The 24,612-nt window shown below is 43.0% G+C and overlaps 1 protein-coding gene across 1 annotated transcript in view; it reads right to left on the bottom strand.

The window, feature by feature from the left end:
• ADGRF5 (adhesion G protein-coupled receptor F5) overlaps positions 1 to 24,612 on the bottom strand; it is a 180,512-nt gene that overhangs the window by 55,214 nt on the left and 100,686 nt on the right. The window contains exons 13-15 of the mRNA XM_030195136.1: positions 13,788 to 13,997; positions 4,914 to 5,123; positions 2,428 to 2,592 (exon numbers count right to left, since the gene is read on the bottom strand). Coding sequence (XP_030050996.1) covers positions 2,428 to 2,592; positions 4,914 to 5,123; positions 13,788 to 13,997 — 585 coding nt within the window. The remainder of the gene's footprint in view (positions 1 to 2,427; positions 2,593 to 4,913; positions 5,124 to 13,787; positions 13,998 to 24,612) is intronic.

Consider the following 24,612-nt stretch of genomic DNA (forward strand, 5'->3'; position numbering starts at 1 on the left):
TTGTTCCTGTTGTGATTGTCTGTTGCCTGTGTTAGGTTTATTTTATTGTATGCTGCCTTGGGTGGATTTTTTTCAAAAGATGGTAAATGAATCCTAATAACTATACATAAATAAATGTACCCTCCATTGTGATACCTTATAGCCATAGCAACAAGTACAACAAAATATCCTGATGGAAACCATATCACCTGGAGACCCTGGAGACCCTGAGTGTCCCAGTGCTCTGTGATTATACCAGCTATTACAATCCCTTTTTGCAATAATTAATATTTCCAACTACAGAAATGCAGAGTCACTCAGGTTCTTCCCTGTAATTGCACAGCAGAGTCCCCAGTGACTCTACCAGAGAGCTGCTTTGTGACTTTTGACTGGAATATTTCCCCAGTTTCTGGAAAGGGGCTTGTTTCTCCAGACTGTAATTGATAGTGGTAGGAGAAGACACTTTTTGGAGGGAAACTGGGTTGGTATAAATACCAACCCAGTAGCAGGTTTTTTTTTTTGTCTTTGGCTCTAGCTTCCCCGGCCATTGCATTTTTACTACAAGGGAAGAGGCTTGCTTCTAACTTCCCTAGCAAATGCCCTTCAGACTTAAGCAAAAGAGGGCTTCTGGCTAGTTAAACCACTGCATTTGGAGAGAGTAGGAGGGGAGTGCATCTAACAGAGCTCCTACAGTTTGCTGTAACACCTAGTGAGGACTGGAATGGGGAACCAGCTCAGCATACATTTCAACAAGGAGAAAAGGGAGAAAGAGTAACAAGATGTATCCTGAAAGAACAGGTAGGGACCAGAGGAAAGACTCAAGAGAAACCTCAGGACAAAAAACCCCAATTGTTGAGATTTCATTAGAGAAGGAAACAACTACCAAGAGCTTTGAACTTGAATGATCAGAGAGCCCTAGTACCTAAAAGAGACTCACAGATCATCTTTCCTCTTGAGGAGGGGTCCAGAGAGAGAAAAGCTGCAAAGGACTTCAGTAAGGAACCTCTACTCAATATGAAAGTTCTTTTTTCAGCTGACATGAGACTATAGGGGTTGAGATTATGTTCTCATTTTGAATCTGCGTGTAAAAAGTTGCCTTTGCCATCATCCAAGTTTAAGTAAGTCTTTTGGTTCAGAATTGCAGTATCTGGCTTGCACTAACTTATTGGAAGAAAGGAGAGTGCTGAGTGAGTGGATCTGCTGTGCCTTCAGCCTCCCAGCTCTTGCTGGTCCCAGCCCTGATCCCACAAACAGAGGAGTACCTATACATATCTATTACATTACTGTTCAGATCTACAGGTTTTCTCGGGTGCTGTCTAGAGTAAGTTTGCCAAAATTTTACCTATTGAGGAGGATCTTACTATTAAGATTATAATTAGGAAGTCCCTTGCATTGATAACTAAGCTCTCTTTAGGAGATATCTCTCTCTTTGATTTTCTTATTGTAGTGACAATAGACTTTAACGACCCACTGGAAGGATTCTTCTTTAAAAGATATACAAATATGATGAAAATGATTAAAAGTAACCCATCCTGAGGCTCATCAAGTAAACAAGAGTTACAAAACATCATATTACTATACGGCTCCTGACCCATAAATTGTGAACCATGATCACTATATTAAAACCAGGCATATGTTATGATCCTATAAATTTAAGATCTTATGATGTCATCAATGGAAATGTTTGGGTATATGGGGTGAGTCTTGTAATGAATGGAGAAATTCAGCTCAGATATTAAAAGATTTTGGTAGAGGGAGCTCTGCAGTGTGCTTTACAGTGCATGTCAGGGAGAGAAACTAACAAATCGACTCTTAGGCTGTTCTATATTAATTGAAAACCCACCTTAGTTCAGAAAAGAAGGAGTTGTCTGCCCAAACTCTACCCCTGGACTGCCCTGGCACTAACGGCCTTATTCTATAAAAGTTATGCTCCTAAATTTATGTTCCTAAAATTTATGCTCCTAATTTATGAGCCTAAATTATATGAGCATAATCTATTTTGGAGCCTAGATTATGCTCGTAATTTACAAGTATAAATTTAGGAGCATAAATTATGCTCATAAATTTAAGAGCATAAATTTTATGAGCAGAAATTTAGGAGCATAGCCTTTATAGAATAAGACCCTTAGAGATTCTGTTACTAAGGCACGCTCACATTTTTGGCGCGCGCTAAAATTGTGGGTGTGCTAAACGTTAGAGATGCCAATGCATTCCTATGGGTGTCTCTAACATTTAGCGCATCTACAATTTTAGCGCGCGCTAAAAACATGAGCGCACCTTAGTAAAAGAAGCCCTTAGTGAATAGTGCTACAGCGGTCTCCCAAGATATTCAATGGCACTATTCGGGTAAGTGCCACTGAATATCAGAGCCTCCCCTACCTGCATAAGTCCTGCTGAATATCAGCGCCTGTAATTTATTTGATAATTCATAACAACAAATATTCTTACCAGATATTTTTGTCATCGTTATGATAGAACTGTTGACTTCAAATTCTTTTATATTTTTGTTATTAAAACGACAGTATGCAATGAAATTGCCAGTGTCTGGGGGGCAGGGCTTTGGCGTGTAATTTTTAATGTAACACACTTGGCTTCCACTTGACGTATTGTTATCTATAAAGAAATATATTTAAAAATGTTACTTGCGATTGCATTTCCAATAACAGTGATTTCAGACTGAAACAAAGCTATCTGATTCTCAGAAGAAATTGGTTTTCTTAGATCTTTAGGAACCTCTTGTTTATCCTGGTTTCAGGTGCTGATTAAGAGATACTGTTGGGGCGGAGGGGGAAAGTTCAGTGGGTCTGGATATGGGGTGGGGATTTGGGTATAGAATGGGTTACTGGAGCATGGACAGATGGTAGATGATGGGCTGATAGAGACTCATCATTGTCTTGTTGAGATCTGCCATATAAATTCGTTATTGAGCTGCTGAAAAACCTGGTGTTATATCTGGTATGAGTGTAGGACAGCTGTGTTATAGGGATTATATGGGATTAATATTAATTATGTATGTCATAGAAACATAGAAACATGATGGCAGATAAAGGCAAAAGGTGCCCTAAATGACCAGATGACCACCGGAGAGAATCGGGGATGACCTCCCCTTACTCCCCCAGTGGTCACTAACCCCCTCCCACCCTCAAAAACATCTTTAAAAATATGTCGTGCCAGCCTCAGATGTCATACTCAGGTCTATGATAGCAGTATGCAGGTCCCTGGAGCAGTTTTAGTGGGTGCAGTGCACTTCAGACAGGCGGACCCAGCCCCACCCCCCCTACCTGTTACGTTTGTGGAGGAAATAGCGAGCCCTTCAAAACTCACCAGAAACCCACTGTACCCACATCTAGGTGCCCCCTTTCACCCATAATGGCTATGGTAGTGGTGTACAGTTGGGGGTAGTGGGTTTTAGGGGTGTTGGGGGGGGCTCAGCACACAAGGTAAGGGAGCTATGTTCCTGGGAGCAATTTATGAAGTCCACTGCAGTGCCCCCTAGGGTGCCCAGTTGGTGTTCTGGCATGTCAGGGGGACCAGTGCACTACAAATGCTGACTCCTTCCATGACCAAGCGGCTTGCATTTGGTTGTTTCTGACATGGACGTCTTTGGTTTCGAAAATTGCCAAAAATCAGATCTCAGATGTCATATTCAGGTCCATCACAGCAGTATGCAGGTACCTGGAGCAGTGTTATTGGGTGCAGTGCACTTCAGGCAGGTGGACCCAGGCCCACCCCCCCACCCCCACTTATTGGTAATGGTGTACAGTTGGGGGTACTGGATTTTGGGGGCTCAGCACACAAGGTAAGAGAGCTATGTACCTGGGAGCAATTTATGAAGTCCACTGCAGTGCCCCCTAGGGTGTCCGGTTGGTGTCCTGGCATGACAGGGGGACCAGTGCACTACAATGCTGGCTCCTTCCATGACCAAATGGCTTGCATTTGGTCATTTCTGAGATGGACATCCTTGGTTTCCATTATTGCTGAAAATCAAAAACGACCAAATCTAGGGACAACCATCTCTAAGGATGACCAAATTTCAGGATTTGGGCATCCCTGACTGCATTATTGAAATGAAAGATGGACGTCCATCTTGTTTTGAAAATACAGGTTTCCCCGCCCCTGGATGGGGATGTTTTGCGAGGACGTCCAAATCAAAACAAGGACGTCCCTTTCGATTATGCCCCTCCATGCCATACTTTGTATTGTTATTTCAATATTTTTACTGCTGTAATTGCCTTTTGCCCATGTTCGATCTATTCTTACTGTATACCGCCTTGAGTGAATTCCTTCAAAAAGGCGGTAAATAAATTTTAATAAATAAATAAATACATGTTCACACCTAAATGTAGGCACAAAAATGCAGACTTAAGTTAGTATTCTGTGCGGAACTGCTGTCATAGAATTCACATTTCGCGCCCTGTATCCTGGTGCTTAACTTTAGGCACCTTTTAGTGAATCTACCTCTTAGTGTAGTAGTTTCCAAATCCCCCCCCCCCCCCCCCCTGAATTGGGATGATGCTGGTTACAAATCCCAGGAAATGTTCCTGCATGTGAATCTTTCCACTCTGACAAGCAACTGACCCCTGCAGAGCAGGTGCAGCAGAGCAAATCTAGTCCATTTCCCTTCCATTTCTACACAGTGGCACACTAGCGAAAAAAAAAGTACAAGAATATCTACTTGATTTTCATATTTTTGGTAGGCTCTTCAGACCAACTTTAAGGATCACATGAAATCAAATTAAGTTGGAGAATGTATATACAGTACCTGCAGAACATAATCTATGTTAAAAATGCCATGGCCAGATCGCTGTATATGGAAGATTTTGATTCATATACACCGAGTGAGAATATGACTTGTCTTTAATAACTTTACTAACTTATCAGTATGTCACAAGATCTGTATATTCAAACAATCATATATTCTATATTATCCTTACCCATATTATGTGGTATATTGTCAATATTTATTTTAACATCATAGTCTCCTCCGATGGCACAACATTTGATTGTTGTTGGTTCAGTACATTTAAACGTGCCGTTGCGTGGGTAAACTATGATTTCGTTTTGCAATGGCAATGGAAACACCATAATTTTTGTGTTGGCAAAATTGCTTACTATGGCTTGTGACACATTGCAGCGATATATACCTGGAAGATATAAAGCAGAAATCTAAATAAATATTAAAACAGAAAAACAGATATATTTATTGTAAGGTGGCATTTAAGTACTCATGCCATAAAGTCATCCTGAAAAATATGGGTATGTAGGAAATAATGCCCAAGGCCAGAATTTGTGTCTGTCCTGTCTATGGTCAAAAGGAAGGAAAGAGAAGAAAACTGATTGAAATGCATAAGAAGGTGCTTAGTGCACCTCCATTTAGGCACTTCCCAAGGACACGTGGTAGGAGTCCGTTCTAGAATGGAATCTAGGTTCTGATATAAGCTCTGACCAACGATGTCCCGGTTTCTGTTGTTAGTTCTCTGAGAATTTATTTACACTATTGAGCCTTGCATTCATCGGATAAACTTTTACTTGGTGTTCCTTCTTTTCACCAAATTAAACTAATTGAATACCGTTGTTAGATAAACTTTTACTTGACATTCCTTCTTGCAACCAAATTGAATACTGTTCGTCTATTTTTTGCATTGAGGGTGTGAAACAGTGGAATCTGTTACCTTGTAATTTATGAAGTATGATTTTGCTTCTTCAATTTTGTAAACATTTGAAAGCATTTCTTTTTACTCAAGTTTTTACTGTTTTTTAGTGACGAGTTCTTATTATGCTGATATTTTATTGACACTCCTGTACTATGCAAGAGTCCATTTGTTGTGTAGAGTATGTGTATGTTTTGTTTCTATTATTTATTGTGTAAGTAATGTTGCTATCCACCACGAGTTGAAGGATTGTGCGGAATAGAAAATTTTAAAAATAGAATGTTAGAGTAGCACGTTAGTGACACGCCTAATATTTAGGTGGTTGCACAGCCATAGAGCTGGTATAATTTCAAGCCCCTAACTATGGGGCCCTTTTACCAAGCTGCAGGAAAAAGGGCCCAGAGCGGGCAGCGAGGGCTGTTTTTCCCATGTGCCAGGGCCCTTTTTACTTCAGTGGGTAAAAAAGCACCCAACGCCCATTGAGGTGGCGATATGGACTCCCACGCTAGCCCGGCGGTAACCGGGTAGCATATGGTGATGTCCAATTACTGCCAGGTTATCGCCGCATTACAACCACACAAGCCATTTCTGGGTGTTTTCTTTTTCCCCTGGAAATGGTGCGCGCTGAAGGTGGCCATGTTGGACTGGCGACAGTCCTGAAAGAGCAAGTGGTAAGTCCGCGTTGGGCTTACCGCTGCTCTGTAAAAGGGCCCTTAAAGCCTTAAAGCAGTGATGTCCATAACTTACTCTTTGTCCTGCCCATCTGTTTGCCCCCCCCCCTTGCAGATATGCACTATGTAAATCAAGCGGATATTTGCAGAATAGCGCTGGGGCAGCACAGTGGTATGTACATATGTAAAAGTTCATACATACATGCATATGTGCTAGTATTCTAAACATTTACAGGCTTAATGAGCTCATAAATATTAGTGCCTAGTTTATAGAAAAGTCCTTTTAAGGGGTAATTCTATAATGGGAGGCACTAACATGAACACACCAGTTATGTGCTGTGACACCTAATGGTCACAGGAGTGACCATGAGGTGAACGAAGAGTGGGGTCAGCCTGGCTGGAGCCCAGGTACAAGGATTCCTGCCTGGGATAACAGCTAGGGAGTGCTCATGTAATAACAATGGGGGAGGGGCGAATAGGTTTCCTGAACTCCACAGCAGCTAGAACCCAGGGAATAAGGCTAGGTCTTCTGTGAAATGTAGTCTAATCCTAAGCCCCTTAGAATGCCCTTGGTCCACCCATACCCTCCCATGGCTGCGTCCCCTTTTTGGACCTTACATAATTTTTACATGTGGATCTCGGCACCTAAATTTACACACATAGGACTAGATTCTATATATCATGCCTAAAAAATTGGTGCCAAAATGAAATTCACCTAAGTGTATTCTATAAAGTACACCTTAATTTAGAGGTAGTTTATAGAATAAGCTTAAATTTCCACATGGTATGTAAAATACGCTGAGCAGTGCTCCATGAGACTAAATTTAGTTATGGGCAGTTACACCAAGTAAAACTTGGTGTAAATCCTGACATCTAAATTAAGCGTGGACTGGGAGTATTTATAACAACGTGCATAGATTCTAGAAACACCTATGACCTGCCCATTCCATGCCCACTTTTCAACTACGCAACTTAGAATTTATGCACACTGCTTTAGACAGTGCTGCACATAAATTTTAATGAAAACCAATTAGTGCTAATAACTGGTTGTTAACATTTCATTATCAGCGTTAATTAGCTTCCAATATATAGAATCCTGGTGATAATTTCTAATTGAAGCCAATTAGCACTGATAAATAGGGCCCAATTATCAACACTAATTGACTCATTATTCAATTAATTTGCATGCACAATTTTTAGAGACTTTTATAGTATTTGGGGGATGGAGTGGAAGAGTAGGCTAATGGTTAGAGCAGTGAGCTGAGAACCAGTGAAACCTGGTCCAAATCCCACCGTGGCTCATTGTGACCTGGGGCAAATCGCAGCCTAATGAACTATGCTAGCGTTATCCAAAACCTGTGAATTTGCTGTATCTGGTGGGCATGGCTTGTACTTCAATGCCAGCCTGTAATCTTGTGAATGAACAGAAGTCTAGCAGAGGGTAGGGGAAGGCAGGGCAAAGGGCACATACATACCCCCTGATTCTATAAATGGTGCCCAAAGATAGGCACACAAATGGGCACACAGTTGTTGAAAAGAGCCACTTGTACATGTAAACTAATTGGCTTAATTGGCATTTAATTGGAAATAACTATCATTAATTGGACTACACCCCTATTCATAGACAGCATGCATCTCCTAAGTGGGTGTGGCCATGGGAGGAGCATGGGCAGGTCAGAGCCAGGCTCAGCATTGAGGCGTGATTTTATAGAATACTTGCGTTATTGTGCCTAAATGCCAGTGGGTAGGCCTTTGGCTGATGCAAATGCTTATGCCTAAAGTTAGGAGTCAGAATGCGGACTTTAGCTGGTATTCCATAATGGCAATTCCATGTGGAACTGCTGTTATGGAATTCATGCTTAGCGCCCTGTATCCCTGCACCTATCTTTAGGCACCATTTACTGAATTTATCCCATATGGTCTTTGAGGGCATGACAGTGACTTGGCTAGTGAAGTACCCTATATGGGTGTACAAAAGTGAGAGGCTGTGCCTGTGTCACAGCATTTTTACTAGGCAGGATAGTGGGCACAATAGACTCTGTCCAGACGATATTCAACTGGCACCGGCGCTAAACCCAGATATTTAATGTCGGGTCATTTCTGGTGACTGGCATTGAATATCTGGGTTATTTTGGGCTGGCTTAAACTTAACTGGCTATGTAATATTCAGCACTGGCTGGATAAGTTTATAGTGGCCTGCTGTTTGGGCGGTCTTATTTAGCCACCAAACTTAGCTAGCGATGTACTAAATATTTGCAGCTAGCTGGCTATATTGCGTAATATAGCTGGTTAGTCGCTGTGCGCTAACTGCGAATATTCAGCAGGAGATAGACAGCTACCTCATAGTGAATTTTAGTGTTTAGCCAGTTAAGTGCCATTTAACCAGCCAGGAGCCATTTCTGGCCAGTTAAATAGCGCTCAATATCGGCTGATGAATCTTTTGCTTTAGATTAGGTGCTATTTGTGCATGTATGTTATAGAATATTGCCACATATGTGCCTGTGTCCCAGGATTCTTATATGGAGCTCAAAATTGCACACACAAATTTGGGCATGCACCCAATTTGTGTGCACAGTTTAATTGAATAAAGAGCCAAATAGCGCCAATAATTGAGTACTAACAATCAATTATTGGCGGTAATTGGCAACACTTTGGATTTACGTGTAAATCCTCATGCCAAAAGGTGGGCGCAGATCCTGGTGCTATGCGCTATTCTACACACAGTGCCCATCTCGGAGTGGCGTCCACATTTACATGCCTTAGCAAGGGGGTGTACACATAGAGGGGCATAATTGAACAAAAACGTCTATCTCCATGGGCATTTAGCTCCGAGAACGGGTCCGTGAAGGGGCGGACCGAACCGTATTTTCGAAAAAAATAGATGTCCATGTTTTATTCGACAATTTGTGAGCTGGGCGTTTTTGTTTTTCAGTGATAATGGAAAATGAAAGCGCCCAGCTCAAAAACGAATAAATCCAAGGCATTTGTTCGTGGCAGGGGCCAGGAGTCGTAGTGCACTGGTCCCCCTCACATGCCAGGACACCAACTGGGCACCCTAGGGGGCACTTTTACAAAAACAAAAAAAAAAGGTAAAAGAGCTCCCAGGTGCATAGCACTCTTCCCTTGGGTGTTGAGCCCCCCAAATCCCCCTCAAAACCCACCGCCCACAATTCTACACCATTACTATAGCCCTAAGGGGTGAAGGGGGGCACCTACATGTGGGTACAGTGGGTTTGGGGGGCGGTTTGGAGGGCTCCCATTTACCAGCACAAGTGTAACAGGTGGGGGGGGGATGGGCCTGGGTCCACCTGCCTGAAGTCCACTGCACCCCCTAATAACTGCTCCAGTGACCTGCATACTGCTGCCAGGGAGGTGGGTATGACATTTGAGGGTGACAAAAAAAAGTTGTGAAACGGCATATTTTGTGGTGGGAGGGGGTTTGTGACCACTGGGGGAGTCAGGGGAGGTCATCCCCGATTCCCTCCAGTGGTCATCTGGTCATTTAGGGCAATTTTTGGGGCCTTATTCGTGGAAAAACAGGGTCCAGGAAAAGTGCCCTAAATTCTCGCTAAAAACGCATATTTTTCTTCCATTATCGGCGAAAGGTGCCCATCTCTGATCGCCCGATAACCACGCCCCTGTTCCGCCTTCACCACGCCTTCGACACGCCCCCATCAACTTTGTCCGCATCCGCGACGGAGTGCAGTTGAAAACGTCCAAATTCGGCTTTCGATTATACCGCTTTATTCGTTTTTGTGAGATAAACGTCTATCTCCCGATTTGGGTCGCAATATAGGCGTTTTTCTTTTTCAATTATAAGCTGGATAGGCAGCATATGAGCGGAACATGGGTGAGTCTCCTATTTATGTACACAGATTACAGAATATTGTAAGTTATGCATTTAAGTCTCGCATTTAGGTGCTAAACTTTACACCTGTCATAGATATGACATAAGTGTTAGCACCTAAATAGGCACTTTTCTGCCAGCTTACACTAATATTCTATAAAAAAAACTTATGCAGTTAAGTGTTTTTATAGAATAGCATGCAGAAATCTGGTGCCTAATTTCTTGAATATTTGACAGCTCATTTTTGGAACTCACGCATTTTTTATCTAAAAGTCTTTTTAAAGACCACATTCTTCTATCCTCTTGTGTTTATATTTATTGACCATTAGATGGTGTTCATGTACTTCATCCCACAGACCTCTGATGCAGGCTACCAGCCGAAACACGGCACTGTGTCAAGTCTTCACCAATAAATTATCTACAATCGACTGAAGTCTCCTCGTTTGTCTCTGGTTAGCCTGGTCTATTTTCCACTCCTTTTTTTAATGTCTAATTTCTAGTGCCAGAACTCCCTCCTTCGCTACAAAAGTCTGGAAGTGAGTGACTGTGCTGCAGTGTCATAGTTGGAGTCCTTTCTAGAAGGCCAGAAGGCAAACACACACTACGGAAAATTCTGGATTAACGGAAGAATGTGGTATGCCCATATAAGTGCAACAGACTGACTTGTTTTAGCTAAGTATTCTCCACAAAGCAGTACCCCCCCCCCCCCCCCACTCCAATTGCAGAGCTATTTAACTGGCCAGGAGCGACTCCTGGCCGGTTAAATAGTGCTTAACTGGCTATCTATGAATATTCAGCGGGAGATAACCGATAGTCTCCCACTGAATATTCCCGGTCATTGTGTCTTAATCTAAAGGCAGGGTATGGGGTGCAGGTTTGCCTGTCTGCATAGTGTGTATGGTATGTATGATCTCTCTCCCTCCCTCCCTCCCTCCCTCCTTCCCTCCCTCTATGTATCTATGTCTATGTCTATCCATACCTGCATACATATACATAAAAGGAAGGAAGAGATGATCCACTTAGTGAATAGGTACCAAAAATGAAGTTGCAAATATCAGTTATAGAGGCTATAAAAATATGGAGGGGTAAATTTGGGAAAATTTCATTTTTACAGTTTTGTGAACTATAAGGTCAGTAGAAAGGGACTATGCAATTTTTCTCATAACTTTGATTTTTTCATGTTCTACAGCTTAAAACTGCAAGTACCTAAAAGGTACTTAAGTACTTTTTTTTAATTGATAAATGTTTCTTATATTTTTAAAACGTAATTAGTCCATACCTGAGGCTGAAATTTTGCAGGATTATGCAATCAATATCCCTGTATCTTGTGCTATAAATAAGTCACGTATCTCATTTTTGGTACTTTTTTGCATCGGGTCAGATATATATGTATATATGTCTAGGTGAGTGGGTTTGGCTGGTGAAAAGGTAAGAGGCAGGTAAGGGCAGTGGCGTTCCTAGCCTGGATGACACCTGAGGCGGATCGCTGATGCGCCCCCCCCCCCGGGTGCAGCGCCCCCCCCCTGCGAAATGACACCTCCCCCGGGTGCACGCCACTGGGGGGGGTGCCACGGCGCGCGCCTGTCAGCTCCGAGTTCGCTAACTTCGCTCGTTCGTTGCAGCTCCCTCTGCCCTGGAACAGGAAGTAACCTGTTCCGGGGCAGAGGGAGCTGCAGCGAATGAGTGAAGTTAGCGAACTCGGAGCTGACAGGCGCGCGCAGCGGCACCCCCCAGCGGCGTGCACCCAGGGCGGACTGCCCCCACCGCCCCCCCCTTGGTACGCCACTGGGTAAGGGAAGGAGTGTGGAATGTGTGATGACTGGGGTGTTGTAAGGTATGAGGTGTGGATGGGTAAATGGGTGATGTATAGCTGATGTAGATGACGGGATGTAGGACGTATTGTACTTTCCACAGAACAAATGGACAATGGACAAATGACTTGCACTATTGTATATATCGTTTATTGGAGACTAGTAAAAAAGGCCCGTTTCTGACACAAATGAAATGGGCGCTAGCAAGGTTTTCCTCGGAGTGTGTATGTTTGAGAGTGTGTGTGAGAGTGATTGTGTGTGTGAGAGAGAGAGAGTGAATGTGCAAGTGTGTGTGTGTGACAGAGAGAGAGAGAGTGAGTCTGGGTGCGAGTGTGTCTGTGAGAGAGAGAGAGAGAGAGAGTGTGTGTGTGAGATTCAGAGTGTGTGCCAGGGGGACCGCCTGCCCGCGTCCCCTCCCTCCCAGTTCCAGTGTCCCCCCTTCCTCCGTGTTCCAGGGTCGTCATCCCCCCTCCCTCCCTTTCTCTTTCCCTCCCTTTCTCTCTCCCTCCCTCTCTCTCTCCTCTGAGTTCCAGGCCCCCTCCCTCCCTCCTCTGAGTTCCAGGCCTCCCTCCTCTGAGTTCCAGGCCCCCTCCCTCCCTCCATCCTCTGAGTTCCAGGCCTACTACTACTACTAACTAGCATTTCTAAAGCGCTACTAGGGTTACGCAGCGCTGTACAATTTAAACATAGAAGGACGGTCTCTGCTCAAAGAGCTTACAATCTAAAGACAAGAGAACAATCTAGAGGACGAGTGAACAGTTAATCTGATAGGGTGGATAGATTGGGGCCTCCCTCCCTCTGAGTTCCAGGCCCCCCTCCCCTCTGAGTTCAAGGCCCTCTCCCTCCCTCCCCTCTGAGTTCCAGGCCCCCCTCCCTCTCTCTGTCCTCTGAGTTCCAGACCCCTTCCTTCCCTATCTCCCTCCGAGTTCCAGACCCCCCTCCCTCCCTCCCTCTTGCTCTCTGAGTTCCAGATCCCACCTCCCTCCCTCTGTTCTAGACCTCCCCTCTGAGTTCCTGACCCCTGGACCCCCCTGCCGCGACCCTCTCGACCCTCCTTTCCTGCCGCCAAACCTCCCCCGCTGCCATCACGTACCTTTGCTGGCGGGGGAACCCAACCCCTACCACCCGAAGTCCTCTTCTTGGACGCGCGGCATTGACGAATGATCTGATCAAATTTGAATCTGTTTGTGTGTGTGCGTCTGACATCCTGCCATGCAGGACGTTAGACGCACGCACAGAAGCTTGATCAGATCATTCAGCAAGCAACGCCGCACAGCCGAGAAGAGGACTTCGACTGGCGGGGGTTGGGGTCCCCCGCCAGCAGAGGTATGCGACGGCGGCAGAGGAGGGTTGGCAGCGGGAAGGGGGCTCGAGAGGGTAGCAGCAGGGGGGTCCAGGGGTCAGGAACTCGGAGGGAGGGAGGGAGGTGGGGCCTGGAACTCGGAGAGCGAGAGAGCAAGAGGGAGGAAGGGAGGGAGGGAGGGGGTCTGGAACTCGGAGTGAGTGAGGGAGGGAGGGCGGCCTGGAACTCAGAGGAGAGCAGGACCAGAGACAGAGCTGAGAGGCAGCCGTCTCGCCGTGTTGACGGCATACTGGGGACAGTGATGTCAGCCTGGCTTCGGAGCCTAGCAGACCAAGCCACGGACACTGGCAGCAAGACAGAACGTTGGAGGTGAGAATTATTATAGAGGATATATTGATGATCACAGAATGACCTAATTCATGAAGTCTAGCTGAGGCTTGTTGACATGTTCAAAAGGCATGCTATTTGACATCTACCTACAATACATTATCCTGACAGCTATAAAATGGATACAGATTTGCTCACCTTTCCAGTCCATTGATGCAGTTACATTAAGCACAGAAGTCTTGTTGGTTGAATTGTAGTATTTCTGATGTACCAGTTTCACTTCTTTTGTAGTTTCATCTATGATTTCCCAGCTGATACTGACAGCATTGGTATCACTGGTGCATGTTAAGGAAAACGGTTCTCCCACAGAAAACTGATGCCGATTTTTTGAACTTATTGTTACGTTTGCTGTGTAATGTGCGAGAAGGAATAGAACATTTCAATAAACTCAAGTCAGTTCAAATTCCTCAAAGAAGGAATGAAAAGCAATGTTGATAAAGAACACAACTGGGTGAGCTCATCCAACAGTGACAGGATGAAAGTGCTCTCCCAGATGTCATTATTTTTGAAGCTCTATTGCCAGATTACACCTGTAAATACTAGCATTTACACAATTCTAGAAAACCAGTGTTTACACGTGCATTACAATTTTGTTACTGGTTAGGGGGTTCTTTTGTTGGTTATTGGTCTTTGTAGTTCTTTTTTCTTTTATTTTGGGATTTGTGACCTGCCTTGACATGTTGTGATTTGGTAGTATATCAAGTTTTAAGAAACGTGAAATGAATAACAATAGAGAGCAAGGGAATGTAGTTTGGGCACGGCCAGGGTGGGACCAAAATCTGCACATGTATTCCCCATTTCAGAAAAGGAACACACACATAGATCCCAATATTTCAGTGTCAAGATTTAGAGGTGCTCCTTCACATGTATATGTTTGGATATGAATTTAGTTCACACCTTGAAGTAGTAGCTCAAGGTGAGTTACATTCAGGTACACTAGGTATTTCCTTGACCCCGGAGGGATCACAGTCTAAGTTTGCACCTGAGGCAATGGAAGGTTAAATGGTTTGGCCAAGATCATAAGGAGCAGCTGTGGGAATTGAACTGGGTTGTTCTGCAAAAGTGTTCATCTTGCCTGGCCCTTTACAGGAGAGATTAAGAGAGTTCTCCCCTTTAATCCCCAGTTGCTAATTTCCCCATCCAAACTGTATATAATTAAGGATTGTGGTGTCTGTTGATAATTACCTACATGTCCATGTGTAAGATTGTAAAATGGCAGGCATTCACATGTAAGTGATGACACCTAGACAAATATGTTGTGAAATGCTAATTTAAATGTGTAAATGCCAGCACATGTTAGTTGCCAAGGTTCCTCCATTCAATATATCAACTTGTACATTTTTGTAAAATGGTTGTTGCTGTTGCACATACCGGCAAATACATGTGCATCCCTGCATGTATTTTAAAAAAAGGCTCTATGTCAGTAGATCCTTTTCTAAAATAGTACTGAAATTATACATCCTCTGACCTGGATGCATCAATTTCGATTTCTATGTTCTATCTATAATGAAGCAGTTAGTGTAAAGTTATGAGCATGTCCAGCCCTTCTTGCATGCAGTGGTCTCTTCAATTCCTTAGTTAGTTCCCAAAATCAAAACAGTATGACATCTCCTGAGGAAATGAGAAAGGTTGCATGCTTTATCAATCCTACCGTCTATGGAAAACATCTATTACAGGAGAGTGACATTGCTTTTTCTGTCAACAAACAGGATTGAGTTAGACACACAAGTGGGTAATTCCCAAACTTAGGGCCACTCAGTCTTGAATTGTGTTAGGCGTTTAAGCATGAAGGTGGTCATTCCTTAGTGACTTATTGGGCAGCAGCACTGATTGACAAAAAGGCCTATGTTGGGTGCAAACAATAATGGGTAGCAGAAGCATGAAGGAATGGCCATGGAGCTGTTGCTGGAATGAAAAGTAGCGAGGCAAAACGTAAGAAAGCAACATTGCTGTGGTAATCTAATTGAATAAGACTTGATCTTGGACCTGAGAGTAAAATGCTGTGTGTTCATATTCTTCTCTATAAGTAGTTCCCCAGCTAGGGCTCATCTGTGTTTTTTAATAATGTTATAAGATTCTGACTACATATTCCAAGAATGATGATAACTACAATGAACTTAGTTTGCTCAGTTTGAGGAATCTATACATCAAAGTAAGCAGGAACACGCAAACCAATAAGTGGGGATTGTGTGATTACCCTTGCAAACAGGCACCGCATAGGAGAACAGAATCAAAGAAAGAAAGAATCCAGTGGGATTTAAGCCACTAATGTGTAGGTCTGATTCTTAAACAATATGAATCACTGCTGTGCTGTGACCCAGCATCTGCAAACACTCTGTGGCTATGCCAATGAGCACTGAGTGAATGGTAGAACAATGCAGAACAAGAGGCTGAATCTTGTTTTCACAAAGAAAAGGCTTGGAGTGCAAATTGCTTAAGATTGTTGCTACAAGTGTAAACCAGTGGTTAGATATGGATGAAGCTAGAAAATTGATAAGAAATGTAGGGACTGAGGAAAAGCAATAGCTTCACTTAGGAGAGTTACAGCTTGTGACTGTGCTCCATGAGAAGCCAGTCATCTAGGTATGGAAACTTTGGGCGCCCTTATTTATGGAGGTGGGGAGCTGCCAGTAGGAGGCAACTTAAAAATACTCTAGGGTAGAGAATGACATGGGGACAAAGTTTGTTCCCATTCCTGCCCCATCCCCGTGGGTTCTGTCTCCGTCCCCACCCCATCCCCACAGGTTCTGTCCCCGTCCCCGCCTCATCCCTGTGGGCTCTGCCCTCACCTGCAGAAGTCTTGAACACTTATTATTTTATATTTAAATCTTTTTATTAGAGTATAAAAAGGAACAATATGCTGTGCAACTGTTGTTTATAAATCACAAATAGAAAACAATAATAACAATGAGCAACTATAATAACTCCACCACCACCACCCTCTACTATTCTAATACCAACAATAGCTGATTTCTACTACCCCAAGGAATCCTAATCCACCCTGTTAAAATGTCCAGGGGTACAAAATACAACCCGTTCTGTAAGCCTTTGCAGGGGAGAAATATGCCCTATGAAGCATTGTTATGATTTTTTAAATCTGTGGATTAATAAATCATCAACAATCTCAGGATTCAGTCTAGCTCTCCTGTCTGCCACATTCTTTCTTGCAACAGAAAATGTCTTCTTAGAAGATGTGCTGGTAGCAGGAATGTACAGGATCTCCCAATGCAAATTTTGCTAGTTGTGGATAGCATGTTTGCTTGTTTTTCCAAAAAATCAAAATACCATTGTCTGCATCACTCAAACAGAAACAACAGTCCAGTTCATTAACAGGCTTCAAAGTAGAAAATGACAAAATTTGTCCCCGTCCCCACGGGCTCTGTCCCCATCCCGGCCCTATCCCTGTGGGATCTGTCCTTGTCCCCGCGGGCTCTGTCCCCATTCCCGTGGTTACCGCAGGTCTCCATCTCCGTGTCATTCTCTACACTAGGGTTTTGTGACTAAGTAAAAGGAAGGATCAATGGCATACCTCCAGGTATATCCCTTTACCTAAGAGCAGACATGGAAACCACTGTTTGAGAGATGAAGCTTGTTAGAGGGAATAGTGGTCACTCAAATGTTTCAGTGGGAAAGGAAATGATTGAGACTTGTGAGATATTGTGTAATGTGTAAGCTTTCTGCCTTTTGTAAAGGCAAAGTGCTAGATTCTATATAAGGTGCCATAAAAATAAGCACCGAAATAAAATACGTCTAGGTGTATTCTCTAAACCATGCCTAAAGTTATATAATACGCCTAGGGCCCTTTCTGCAAGACGAAATCTAGTTGCGTGAATTTACGCTAGGTAAATCTTGGTGTAAATGCCAGCAACTAAGTTAGGCGTGGAGCAGGTTTATTCTACAACAGCGTGCATAATTTTTAGACGTGCCCATGATCCGCCCATTCCAGCGCGCATTAGAATTTACGTGCATCACTTTATAGAATATATTTAGTGAGTTGTGTGCGTAAATTCTAATTAAAGCCAATTACTGTCAATAATTGCTTGTTTATTGGCAATTATCGGTATTGATTGGTTTCTTAAGATAATTAAGTTGCATGTGCAATACAGAATATGACCAGAATTGCGCATGCAACTCAAGTCGCACTATATAGAATCTGGGGGCAAATGTTCACCAAATAGAAGTCTTCTATTTGGTGAACATATTCCCCCAGATTCTATATAGTGCGACTTGAGTTGTGGTGACATAGAGGGGCATTTTCGAAAGAAACGTCTAAGTCAGAATTTGGACATTTTACAAAGACATCGAAATTCCGAAGTGGGGAGAAAGACACTTTCAAAAAAGATGGATGTCCATCTTTTGTGTTCGAAAATACCATGAACATCCTTGGATTTGGACGGTTTGCGATTTGGACGTCTTTCATTTTCGGAAAAAAAAAATGTCCAAGTCAAAAATGTCCAAATTCAAGCTGTTTGGACGTAAGAGGAGCCAATATTTTTAGTAAACTGGTCCCCCTGACATGCCAGGATAGCAGTCGGGCACCCTAGGGGGCACTGCAGTGGACTTCATAAAATGCTCCCAGGTACACAGCTCCCTTACATTGTGTGCAGAGCCCCCCAACCCCCCCAAAACCCACTACCCCCAACTGTACACCACTACCATAGCCCTTATGGGTGAAGGGGGCACCTATATGTGACTACAGTGAGTTTCTGGTGGGTTTTGGAGGGCTCACAGTTTCCTACACAAGTGTAACAGGTAGTGGGGGTATGGGCATGGGTCCACCTGTCTGACGTCCACTAAACTACTCCAGGGACCTCATGCTACTACTACTACTACTACTTGACATTTCTAAAGTGCTACTAGTGTTACGCAGCACTGTACAATTTAACAGAGGACAGTCCCTGCTCAAAGGAGCTTACAATCTAAAGGACAAATGTACAGTCAGTCGAGGAGAATTCCAAGATGGCGGCCGAGTAAGATGTTGGGAAGAAAGCTCCGCTGTTTTTCGCTCTACTCCTGCAACATTTTTGCCTCAACTACCTTGAAATTTTAAACATTATGCCTAAAAGGAGAGGTAAAGCGCGAGCAAGCCCCGTTACTCCCTCCTTACCTAGAGCTGGAACGATGGAGCACTTTCTTTTACCGGGCACAGCGTCGGGGACTGCTTCGCTGCTGGAGGGTTTAGGGAGAGGTCTCCCGTTCCCCCAGCTTGAACATGAAATATCCTTTAGCCCCGAGACGAGGCTTCCTCCTCCTATGCCGGCTACAACGTCGATTTCAGTCCAGAGACCCCTTGATGCGCAAGTCGCGACGGGGTTTTCTGGCACGGGCCCTGAGTCGGCGTTTGAGAAGCCGAGGATTCCTTCTGTGGAGGACGCAGAAGTGCAGAGAGGAGAGATTGTTCCTGTGGAAGAGCTTGGAGTGGTAGGAGGTCAGTCAACTTTGCCTGCAACCTCAACGATTGATTTTTCAAGTAAGTCGTTTCTACCTGAAAAGCCCCAACAAATAACTTTGGATAACATATGGGAGGCGCTTGTAGGTTTAGAAGCCTCATTCACTCAACAATTTACTCAGTTAAATCAGAAATCCACACTAGATAATGAAAGGATCACTGAAATGGATATGAAGTTAAAATCTGTGGGCAAGGAAGTTGAAACTAATTCTGTAATTAAAAACTCTCAACAAATACAAATAAATTTAATAAAAGAGAATATGTACCTTCAAAATAGGATTGAAGTACTGGAGAACTATCAACGCTCAAATGCTCTCAGACTGATAAATTTTCCTAAACAAGTTGCTATTTCCCCATTGATAACCTTTAAGCAATATTTAACAGAAGCTTTAAAAATACCAGAAAAAACACATCCACCTATTTCAAAGATTTTCTATATAGAACCGTTTCGCAAGAAAGATTCTTCACAAAGGGAGGAAGTTAAAACCCAATCATTGGACTTAAATTTGACTCAGATTATTGAAGGAGACAATGAGGGTTTAACAACAGCAACACTTAAAGTGATTTTCATACTCCAACCGGATAGAGACTGGATCCTCAAACAATTTTTCCTAAATAAGAGACCTGATTTCCTAAATTGCAAGATAAGAATGTATCCGGATGTCTCTAGAAACACTCAAAAGAAAAGACAGGAATTTCTGAAACTGAGACCTAAGGCAATACAACTTGGTGCCTTATTTTGGCTGAACTTTCCCTGCAAGTGCGTGATAAAACTTAATTCAATTAAGTATGTATTTTTTGAGACTAATCAATTAAACTCTTTTTTGGAGACAAAGTTGAGAGACTTACATCCTCCATTATCAGGAACATTAATAACTTCAACTCCATAATAATTGTATATTGCTTGGTATCCTTATATCAGCCTCCATTTGTTAAATTTTGAAGTTAGCTTCAAAAATTGGAATATTTGCCTAAAAATTGTGAAATTCTCCCCCTATATTGTGGACTATAGACGAGTAATGATCTTCTTGTTATAATATTTTTTTCTTTTCTTTGATGTATTTTTTAAGAATTTACCAAGATACTAAATCGTCTTTATCTGTAATCAAGATATAATGCTTGAATTTATTTTGAAATGAATAAATAAATAATTAAAAAAATGTACAGTCAGTCAAATAGGGGCAGTCTAGATTTCCTGAAAGGTATAAAGGTTAGGTGCTGTCATGGACCTGAGTATGACATCTGAGGCTGGCAAGTAATGTTCTTTAACACATTTTTTGGGGGTGGGAGGGGGTTAGTGACCACTGGGGGAGTAATGGGAGGTCATCCCTGATTCCCTCCAGTGGTCATCTGGTCATTTGGGGCACCTTTTTGGCCTTATTGATAATAAAAACAGGTCAGCTCAAAACGTCGAAGTTTTAGAGCTGGACGTTTTTGCTTTGTTCCATTATGGCTCAAAGATGTCCAAGTCTTAGGAACGTCCAAGTCCCGCCTTAAACACGCCTCCGATACACCCTCTTGAGATTTGGACGTCCTTCCGACAGACTTCTGAGAAAGACGTCCAAAATGCGATTTTGATTATAACGATTTGGACGTTTCTGTGAGATGGACGTCCAAATGCCGATTTATGTCACTTTTTGGACGTCCATCTACTACTACTACTTATCATTTCTACAGCGCTACAAGGCATACACAGCGCTGCTGTAGACCATACACAAAAAGGCAGTCCCTGCTCAAAGAGCTTACAATCTAGATAAGACAGGCAGACAGACAGAACAATTAAGGGTAAGGGAATAAAGAGGTGAGGATAAAAAGGACAGGGAAAATGAGCAGTGGTTAGGAGTCAAAAGCAGTGGTAAAAAGGTGGGCTTTAAGTCTGGACTTGAAAACAGCCAAAGAGGGGGCTAGACGTAAAGGCTCGGGAAGTTTATTCCAGGCGTGAGGTGCAGCAAGATAAAAGGAACGGAGTCTGGAATTAGCAGTAGAGGAGAAGGGGACAGATAAGAGAGATTTATCAACAGAAAGGAGTACCCGAGGGGGAGCGTAGGGATAGACAAGAGTGGGGAGGTACTGGGGAGCGGCAGAGTGAATGCACTTATAGGTCAATAAGAGAAGTTTGAACTGAATGCGGAAACAGATAGAGAGCCAGTGAAGTGACTTCAGAGGGCTAATGTGAGCATAACAACTTTGGCAGAAAATGAGTCACACAGCAGAGTTTTGGACTGATTGAAGAGGAGAGAGATGGCTAAGAGGGAGATTTATCAACAGAACGGAGTACCCGAGGGGGAGCGTAGAGATAGACAAGAGTGGAGAGGTACTGGGGAGCGGCAGAGTGAATGCACTTATAGGTCAATAAGAGAAGTTTGAACTGAATGCGGAAACAGATAGAGAGCCAGTGAAGTGACTTGAGGAGAGGGCTAATGTGAGCATAACAACTTTGGCGGAAAATGTGTCACGCAGCAGAGTTTTGGACTGATTGAAGAGGAGAGAGATGGCTAAGAGGGAGGCCGGTGAGAAGCAGGTTACAATAATCAAGACGAGAGGTGATAAGAGTGTGGATAAGGGTTCTGGTAGAGTGCTCAGAGATGAAGGGATGGATTTTGTTGATCTTATAGAGAAAGAAACGACAGGTTTTGGCAATCTGCTGAATGTGAGCAAAGAAGGAGAGAGAGGAGTCAAAGATGACTCCAAGGTTACGAGCAGATGAGACAGGGAGAATGAGAGTGCCATCCACAGAAATAGAGAAAGGGGGGAGAGGAGAGGTAGGCTTAGGGGGAAAGATGAGAAGCTCGGTTTTGGCCATGTTAAGTTTCAGGTGACGTTGAGACATCCAGGCAGGCTGAAACTTTGGTCTGGATGCTGTTTGAGATTTCGGGGGTGGAGAGGTAGATTTGGGAGTCATCAACATAGAGATGGTATTGAAAGCCATGGGATGATATCAGAGAGCCAAGGGAAGAAGTGTAGATGGAGAACAGGAGAGGACTGAGAACAGAACCCTGAGGTACACTGATTGGTAGAGGGATAGAAGCGGAAGAGGATCCACCAGAGTTTAATCTTTCAAAAATGAGCCCAATAGTAACATACTAGATGATGGGGAAAAAAGACCTGAATGGTTCATCCAACAGCACATGAATTATCAATTCATAATTAAACCAATAATGAATGTGGTATAAAATACATATACTTGAGCCTGATCTTTATTTGCCATTTTTAGGACACAGACTGCAGAAATCTGCCTGGTGCTGTCCTTACATCCCAAATACTGGAGTTTCTGGCCTATCCCGATCCACCTTGCCACATATGGGACCCAGACCATAAAAGTCTGCCTGATATTGTCCTTACATTTCAACTACTAGAGTTGCCATCGAAGCCCTCTCCAGTCCATCCTAAACCATATTGCCATATATGGGACACAGACCGTAGCAGTCCACCCATCACTGGAACTGCTGTCTAAGTACCACTCAACACATCAAAATACCTGCAGTCATTTAGATTTTGTTTTTATATCTTCCCTTATCTAATTAGGGATCCTCGGTGTTTATCCTGTGCCATTTTGAATTCTGTCACCATTTTTGTTTCCATCACCTCCCTCAGGAGGGCATTCTAGGCATCAACCACCTTCTCCATGAAAAGTATTTTCTGACATTCATTCTAAGTCTACCACACCACAACCTCAATTCATGTCCTCTAGTTTTACTGTTTCCCTGTTTCTGGAAAAGATCTGTTTGTATTTACCCTTCAAGTATTTTAACATCTGTATCATGTCTCTCCTTTCCTCCAGGGTATACATATTTAGGTCTTCCACTCTCATATGTCGTTTGGCACAAACCCCATACTGTTTTCATCACCTTCCTCTGAACCGTTTCAAGTCTTTTTACATCCTTAGTAAGATACAGCCTCTAAAATTGAACACAATACTCCTCACCAATGACTTGTACAGTGGCATCAATATCTCCTTTTTTCTGCTGGTAACGCCTCTCTCTATGCAACCTAGCATTCTTCTGGCTATGGTCACCGCTTTGTCACACTATTTCATCACCTTGAGATCCTCAGACACTATCACTCCAAGAGCCCTCTCTGTCTGTGCATATCAGCCTCTCACCTAATAACACATACAGCATCACTCTGCACTTCTTCATATTAAACTTTAACTGTCAAACATTAGACTGTTCTAACTTTTGCAGATCACTTTTCATGTTGTCCACTCCCTCTGGGGTGTCTATTGCAAATCTTGGTATCACCCACAAAAAAAGCAAACTTTAAAATCTAACCCTTCAGCAATGTTGTTCACAAATATAGATATAGGGCAAAATTCTATATAAGGTGCCTAAAAAATCTGTAAGGTAAATATTTCCAGCTAAGCGTATTCTATAAGCGGCACCTAGATTTAGGCTAAGCGTAAATAGAGTATGCTTAGTTGATATCCCAGAGCCTAAAAGTACATGCCTTCATTTACACCAACAAAAACGTGACTTAAATCTCTGTGCGTAGATTTACACGCACTGGACCATATTCTATAACTACGCTTGTAAATTATGAAATGCCCACAAAACACCCATTTCCATGTCCATAAACATGCCCCCTTTGAACTGTGCATATCAGAGTTTAGGCACAGATCATTACAGAATACGCTTAGTGAGTTGTGCGCATAAATTATAATTATCACCAATTAGTGCTCTTTATCGCTTGTTAGGTGCTGTTATCAATGCTGATTAGTTTGTAAAGCCAATTAAGTTATGAACATTGTTATGGAAAATGCTTAGATTTCAGTGTGGAATGCTAGGCGTGAAATATAGAATCCGGAAGATTGGCACCGAAAAAACACTGTGCTTAGTGCTGTTCTATAAACCTTACCTAAAGTTAGGCACAGTTTATAGAATACGCGTAGCACCTGACTCCATGACTAAAATTTAGGCATGACCATTTATACCAATAAAAACCTGGTGTAAATGCCTGCACCTAATTTAGTAGTATATCGGGCGTATTGTATAACAGTGCGCGTGATTTTTAGGAATGCCCATGACCGTCCAAAGCCCCTCCCATGGCTATACACCTTTTGTGATCTGTGCATTAGAATTTACATGCACCACTTTACAGAATACGCTTAGAAAGCTGCACACATAAATTCTAATTAGTGCCAATTAGTGCAGATAGTTGCTTATTAGTGACCAATTATCATCACTGATTAGCTTGTTAAGGAATTAAGTTGCATGCACAAATCAGCTATGTGTGCAGCTTTAGTCGCCATTTATAGAATCTGGGGGATACCCCCTAATTCTATAAACCTAGGTGACCAACATTATGCTTAGCATGCAAAGTTGGGTGCTAAATTTATAGAATAAGGGGGTCCTTTACTAAGGCACACTAATGTTTTTAGAGTTAAAAATAGGCATGTGCTAAACGCTAAAGACGCCCATAGGAATACATTGGTGCCCTTAGCATTTAGCACAAGCCTATTTTTAGTGCATGCTAAAAATGCCAGCGATCCTTAGTAAAAGACCCCCTAAGTTCAGT

Source organism: Microcaecilia unicolor, chromosome 3 (assembly GCF_901765095.1).
Source record: "Microcaecilia unicolor chromosome 3, aMicUni1.1, whole genome shotgun sequence".
Taxonomy (NCBI): domain Eukaryota; kingdom Metazoa; phylum Chordata; class Amphibia; order Gymnophiona; family Siphonopidae; genus Microcaecilia; species Microcaecilia unicolor.